The following is a 7456-nucleotide window of genomic DNA, read 5'->3' on the forward strand; positions in this document are numbered from 1 at the left end:
AGTTCTGCGTTATCTAAATGCATTAATCTCTAAGCATTACAACTAGAAATGAAGTAACAAACGAATAAATAAATATCATCAAATAAAATTGCTAATATTAATTAATTAATCATTAATCTTACATATAAATTTAGCGGAATTTTCAATTAATTTTCTAATTAAATTTATCATTTTGATTATTTTATTCCTTATTTATTTTATTTTTTTATGAAAAGTATTTTAACATTAATAAAAGTAAAAATAATTCCTTCTTCAAATAACTTCTTTTTTATTTTTTTTACTAAAAAAATTTTAAAATCAAAAGCAAAAATGAAATTGAATTTGAGAGCATGTAAAATTTAAGTAATGCTTTAGCTAAATGCACTAATCTCTAAACTTTGGGTCTTGAAATCAAGTAAAAAATATCCTAAAATTTGTTTTAGTTTTTTAGTTATTTTTTTTGAAATTAAAAAATGTTTAATATCAATGTAAAAAACATAGATAAATTTGTGTCAGATAACTTAATTAATTATTTTAATCATTATAAATCAATTTTTGTTTCTTTATTTAATTTATTCTTTCTTTTTATTTAACTTCTTCTATTTTTTTAATAATAATTTAAATCTATCTCTAATTTCAAAAATAGTGATGAATTAAATGACCAATCTGTATCAAGTCTAAGATTAGCTTTATTATAATTAACTAGACTCTCGGTTTTGAAACTCGACCTAAAGTAAATTTCCTTTTTTATTAGAGAATCTATTTATGAATAATTAAAAGCAAGCAAATCAATTTTTTTATCATTTAAATTTTTATTTTAAAATTAAATTTATTGATTTTTAAAAAATATTTTCTTCAACGAATTTTTACAACAAAAATAAAAAGTAATAATGCAATTGGATTATTAGGTGTTTAAAGTTTAGCTTCTGCTCTAGAGAAATAAGTCAATTTAAAAACTTTGAAACTTTATTTAAAGTAAAAGATTATTTATTTATTTAGTTTATTTTTATTTGCTTTCTAAATGTATGTATATTTTTATCAATCTATCTTTTTAAACAATAAAAATCTTAATTTTTATGATTAAGAAATTAAATTAGTTATCTTTCATTTATTTTTAAGTAATAGCTTTTATTCATTATTATAAATACGATTAATTAAATTTGAAAATATATGGCTTTTTAAAACCATTCTTTTATTATACTACTCTTTTTTTGAAGATAAATGATTATTAATACTTACTTAAAAGTTATAACAATATTTCTGAAGAGGGAACTTTTATTTTAAGTAAAGCTATTTCAAACTGCATTAATCTGTCTACTCTAGTGCTAAGTATACGGTAAAATTTAATTGCTTTAATGATAATTTCTGTCCAGATTTAATTTATAATTTTTCATTATTCTTATTTTCAAATTTCTCTTTTTGCTAAATTGATAAAATTATGAATAAATTATTTTTCTGACTTAAAAAAAGTAATAAAAATAATAGCCTTCATTTATTTGTTTAAAAATGAACATAAAAATTATTTTAATAATAATTTCTTTCCAGATTTAATTTAATATACATACTTATATAATTATTTACTAATTCTTCTTTTTTCTAATTTGATGAATCAATTATTTTTCTGACTTAAAAAAAGTAATAAAAATAATAGCCTTCATTTATTTGTTTAAAAATGAACATAAAAATTAATTTAATAATAATTTCTGTCAGATTTAATTTATATTTTAGATTATTCTTACATAATTATTTACTATTTCTTCTTTTTTCTAATTTGATAAAATAATGAATGAATCAATTAATTTTCTGACTATAAAAAAACTAATAAAAATAATAGCCGTCATTTATTCGTTGAAAAACGAACATAAAAATTGTGTTCAAATCTAGCTAAATGCACTGAAATACAAGATTTATAGTTAATTCTTGAGTAATTAAAATATATTTATTCAACATTATTATTCCTATTATTTTTTTCATTTCAAACAATTACTTTATATTATTTTTTAGTTTTATTTCTATTTATAAAAAGCGGATACTAAATTGGATAAGACGGCATATTTGAGTTATGTTAAATATTAACAAATTGTAAAAAAATATCATCCTTATCACTTGATCTTAGGTAAAATAATTATTTATTTATTTTAAATGGTTCATTTAGCATTTTTATTTGACTATTAATATTGGAATAATCTTTTTTTACTATTCGTAATGAGTTATTAAAAAAAAAATTTTTTTTTACTTATATTTAACTAAATAAACGTTTTAATTTGTGGATGGATATTAATAGTATTAGTATTATTGGAATAGAAGGTGCAAAAATCTTAAGTTCAGCTTTGAAACAAGTTGTTAATATCTCTACTTTAGAATTAGTTTTTAGGTAATAATCTTATTTTCCTTTTTCATCTTTATTTAGTATGTAATTCTTCTAATTTAAGATAATAACAATAGTTTTTTAAATAAAATATATAACTAAACGCCTAATTAAAATCTTGTGTTATGGCAACCTCTAGACGTTAATTAGGACAAAACAACAAGGAAAGTATTTTATTGAATAAAAATGAATTTAAAAATGCTCTAGAAATGTTATTTATTGTTAAAAATAAAAATATCTTCTTTGGTTTTTTTAATTGATAAAATAAAATAATTGAAACACTTTAATCTAGTTTCAAACTATTGTAAATGAATTAATTTTTTTTACACTTGTAGAAAAGTTTTTAAAGAATGTTTAATTATTTCCACAAAGTAAAATTAAAAATAAATTATAAAAGAATATTTTTTTTCTGTTAAATTTAAATGAATTATTGTAGGATAAAATTTTAAATCATTTATTTTGAGTTAAAATGTGTGTGTTTGACTTAATCACTGTACTTTTTTCTTTTATTTATAAATATATTTCTAATAAATTTAAAGTTATTCTGATATTGGCTAAGATGGTATAGAGTGTATAACTTCTAGTTTAGAAAACAATAAGAATTTATCTAGCTTATAACTAACATTTTAGTAAGATTATTAACACTATGAAATATTTATTGATAATTATTATTTATTTACTAAATACTTTTAATTTAAGTGAAAGAAGTATCGCATAATTCGCACTTTAAAATCTTAGCTAAAATCTATCTAAATTTAATAATCTCTCTACTTTGAAACTTACTTTGTAGTAAAAATATTTTTATTTTTTAAATTAATTAATTAGTAATTAATATTCACAATTCTTTTTATTTGAAATATTTTTTCTTCTTTATTAATATTTGTTTTAATTTTATTTAAGATTTGATTAAATTGAAGAAGAGAGTACATCAAGCTTAGGTTTTACTTTATCAAATTTAACAAATTTATCTACTTTGCATCTTGAACTTAAGTAAAATATATATTTCTAAATTTATTAAATTTGAGAGAGATATTTATTTTGTGTTTTTTTTGATATAAATATTTTAATTTGATTTTAAATAAAAATCAAAAAAAAACTTTTTAATAGTCATCAGGAAATTGGAGATAAAAGTATGGAAGGATTAAGCTTTGCTTTTAAAAAGACAAACATTCTCTCACATTTATTTCTAGACTTGAGGTAAATACATACATACATACATACAAATATTATTAAATATAATTTGGATTCTTGTTTTTATTAAGTAGTTTTTAGAATATTAATTTTAAAATTTTATTAAAAGGTATAATAAAATTGGAAACAGAGGTTTATCAAGTTTAGCTCTTGCTTTAGAAAATTGTTCCAATCTTTCAACTTTACTTCTTTATTTTAAGTAAAAACGAATGTTTGATTAACTTCAAATTATTTTCAATAAAATCAAAAATGAAAAATCAATCATATTTTTTTATTTATTATTATTTTTTACAATTTAAATTACTTATTATTTTTTATGAAATTTAATTTGCCTATTTATTCAAAAAATATGTTTAGGTAGAATTAAATTGGATCTTAAGGCATATTAGATTTAGCTTCCGGATTAAAAAAATGCACTAAAATTTCAAATCTGACTCTCAGTTTTATGTAAAAATACTTTATTTATTTATTTAAACAATTTTATCATAAATGAATGTAAAAAACAAACTATTTAATTAATATAAATTTTAATTAAACAAATAAATCAATTTAATAATGAATTTTTAAAATATAAAAATTTTTAATTGTTTTTTTTATATAAATCAATAAATTTTTGTTAATACTAATATAAATAATAAAATTTCAAATAAGTTTTTTTTATTTTTAATTTATTATACATTATATGTAAAAAGACAATATTTTCTAATTAAATTAAAATTTTTTAGAATGACTTCTTTAGTTTAGATTAATTTTAATATTTTTTAAAGAATAAATTCTATTTGTGATGAAGGTGTTTAAGGTTTAGGTTTAGCTTTAGCAAATTGTGCTCATCTCACAATTTTACAACTAGAATTAAGGTAAAATAAATAGTTATTTAATTTATATGTAAACGATATATGATCTTAATGTTTAATTAAAATAAGTTCAAACTTTCTTCAATATTTATTTGACATATACCTACATATTAATTAATTTATTGAATTTGGATTTTTTTAATTTCTTCATTTTCTTCTTGAATTTAATTTTCATATTTAAACTTAATATGTTGAAGTGGCAATAAAATTAGCTATTCTTGTGCATCATAGTTAGCTCTTCAATTAAACAGTTGTGCTAGACTATCAACGTTTATATTTTAGCTAGTGTAATAAAATTTTGTTCTTTTTTTATTATTTTTACTTTATAAAGCAAACAAGTAAATAAATAAATAAAATTTTATTTTATTTTTTGCTAAATTATCTATTAACATATATAATTAAACAAAAATTTTATTTTATATTATTTATGTTTTTTTTTAAACGAATCTTTGTCGTGAAATATAATTCTTTTTTTAAAAAAGCATTAAGGATATGGATGAAGCATAAAAGTTATAACTAAGAAAATAATATTGCAAAATAAAAAGATTAGTGAAAAAGTTTATTCTTATATGATTCAACTGAAGATTATATTTTTAAATCAAAACCGTATTTTAATTAAAAAATTGTATTAGAAACATTCTTGTATTAATTCAAAAGAATTTATAACGTGTATTAAAATTATTTTTACATATTTAAACGATAAAATTTTATAAATAATTTACTATAAATCTAAAACTTTTGAAAATTTTAAAAATTAAATAAATAATTTTAAATTAATTTATTATCCAAAATATGATAAAACCATAGATTAGAGATGAAACAAGTGCTTAAACTATGAGAGTTACTATTAAGTAAATTTAATTTTTAAATTTTTTTATATTTTATAATCTATTGATTAAATTACAAATATATGAATAATATTTATAAATTATAAAAACAAGAATACAATCTATCTTTCGATATTATAAATTATTTAAACATTTAATTTTTATTATTCCTTATTTCACCACTTGTTAATCATCAGAATTATATTTTAAAAGCAACTAATCTTTTTGATTTAATACACTTGCTTAATACTTTGAATTTTTATGATTCATTGATTAAGTTAAAACTTTTTTTATAAACTCGTATAAATTTTAAATAATTATTAAATAAAATAAACTTTTAAATTAAAAATTATTTCTTAAATTAATAAATTAAATAATATTAGTACAATAAAAAAGATAAATCAAATAAGTTTACTTTTTTGTTTATATTAATTTTAATAATTAAAAATATCACAATCCAAAACGAATAAATTATTTTTACCCAAAATCAAGGGTCAAATTTGAGAGATTAATGCAATTTGTTAAAGCAGAACCTAATCCTGATGCACCTTCATCGCCAATTTAATTATTACTTTTTAAATATTGCAGAAAAAATATATCCTTAAATAGTTAATTAGAAGGAAAAAGTGAAGAAAAAATATGAAATAATAATAAATAAATAATTAATAATAAAAGAAAAAGTTAAAAATAAAATAATGAGTTAAATTAAAAAATAAAGAACAAAAAAAGAAAGCATTATAAAAAGAAAAAGAAAAAAGAGCTTTAATGTTTTAAATTAGTTTTTATAATTAAAAATATCGCTATCCAAGACAAATAAACAGTTTTTACTAAAGTTTAAGTATCAAATTTGAGAGATTAATGCAATTTGCTATAGAAGAACCTAAGCTTAATGTACCTTCATCACAAATTTAATTGTATCTTTTTAATATTGAAGAAAAATATGAAATTAAAATTGTTAATTAGTAGGAAAAAGTGAAGAAAAAATGTGAAATAATAAGATTAATTAATAATAAAAGAAAAATTAAAAATAAAATGATGAGTTAAATTTACAAAAAGAGCAAGCACAATAAAAAGAAAAAGAAAAAAGAATTTTATTTTCTTTAATTAGTTTTTATAATTAAAAATATCACAATCCATAACAAATAAGTATTTTTACCTAAGATCAAGTGTTAAATTTGAGAGATTAATCCAATTTTCAAATGCAGAACCTAAGCCTGATGCACCAAGGGCATTAATTTAATTGTACCTATTTAAATATAGAAGAAAAAATGAATAATTAAATAGTTAATTAGAAGGAAAATGTGAAGAAAAAATAGGAAATAATGAGATTAATTAATTAATAATTAAAGAAAAAGTTAAAAATAAAATTATGAGTTAAATTAACAAAGGCAGACAAAAAAAGCAAGTACAATAAAAAGAAAAAGAACTTTATTATTTTAAATTAGTTTTTATAATTAAATATTTCACTCCAAAACAAATAAATTGTTTTTACTAAAGATCAAGTGTCAAATTTTAGAGATTAACGCAATTTGCTAAAGCAGAGCCTAAGCCTGATGTACCTTGATCACCAATTTAATTGTACCTTTTTAAATATTGAAAAAAAAGTACATTATTAAATAGTTAATTAGAAGGAAAAAATGAAGAAAAATATAAAATAAAAAGATTAATTAATTAATGATAAAAGTAAAAGTTGAAAATAAAATGATTAGTTAAATTAACAAAGAAAGAACAAAAAAAGAAAGCACAATAAAAAGAAAAAGAAAAAGAGCTTTATTGTTTTAAATTAGTTTTTATAATTAAAAATATCACAACCCAAAATAAATAAATTATTTTTACCCAAAATCAAGTGTCAAATTTGAGAGATTAATGCAATTTGTTAAAGCAGAACTTAAGCCTGATGCACCTATTGCACCAATTTTATTGTCACTTTTTAAATTTTGAAGAAAAAATAAAAAATAAAATAATTAATTAGAAGGAAAATATGAAGAAAAAATATGAAATAATAAGATTAATTAATTGATAATAAAAGTAAAAGTTAAAAATAAAATGATGAGGAAAATTAACAAATAAAGTACAAAAAAGAAGAAGAAAAAAGAGCTTTATTGTTATAAATTAGTTTATATAATAAAAAATATTGCAATCCAATACAAATAAATATTTTTACCTAAGTTTAAGTGTCAAATTTGAGAGATTAATGCAATTTGCTAAAGCAGAACCTAAGCCTGATGCACCAAGTG

At 18.0% G+C, this 7456-nt stretch overlaps 3 protein-coding genes across 3 annotated transcripts in view; all 3 read left to right on the plus strand. All coding sequences in view use genetic code 6, as the record gives it.

The window, feature by feature from the left end:
- Window positions 1–48: 48 nt before the first annotated feature.
- On the plus strand, window positions 49–4965 carry TTHERM_00869580 (hypothetical protein; the record flags this gene model as incomplete). The annotated part of the gene is made up of 16 exons (XM_971640.2): window positions 49–53; window positions 236–394; window positions 626–712; window positions 865–954; window positions 1226–1315; window positions 1814–1903; window positions 2006–2095; window positions 2887–2976; window positions 3047–3136; window positions 3248–3337; window positions 3455–3544; window positions 3648–3737; window positions 3896–3985; window positions 4306–4395; window positions 4590–4679; window positions 4875–4965. 16 exons carry the CDS (start codon window positions 49–51, stop codon window positions 4963–4965), a joined length of 1422 nt encoding a protein of 473 aa, XP_976733.2.
- A 1019-nt stretch (window positions 4966–5984) lies between these two features.
- TTHERM_000869589 (hypothetical protein) lies at window positions 5985–6783 on the plus strand (the record flags this gene model as incomplete). Its single annotated transcript, XM_012795292.1, has 2 exons — window positions 5985–6326; window positions 6400–6783. 2 exons carry the CDS (start codon window positions 5985–5987, stop codon window positions 6781–6783), a joined length of 726 nt encoding a protein of 241 aa, XP_012650746.1.
- Window positions 6784–7268: 485 nt separating this feature from the next.
- The window catches only part of TTHERM_00869590 (hypothetical protein), a gene marked incomplete at both ends in the record, with an annotated part of 350 nt that continues 162 nt past the window's right edge, over window positions 7269–7456 (plus strand). Inside the window, 2 exons of the mRNA XM_971641.3 lie at window positions 7269–7323; window positions 7395–7456. The exon at window positions 7395–7456 is cut by the window's right edge and continues 162 nt beyond it. Coding sequence (XP_976734.3) covers window positions 7269–7323; window positions 7395–7456 — 117 coding nt within the window. The remainder of the gene's footprint in view (window positions 7324–7394) is intronic.

The sequence above is a fragment of the Tetrahymena thermophila genome (genome assembly GCF_000189635.1).
Source record: "Tetrahymena thermophila SB210 genomic scaffold scf_8254822, whole genome shotgun sequence".
In the NCBI taxonomy this organism is placed as follows: Eukaryota; Ciliophora; class Oligohymenophorea; order Hymenostomatida; family Tetrahymenidae; genus Tetrahymena; species Tetrahymena thermophila.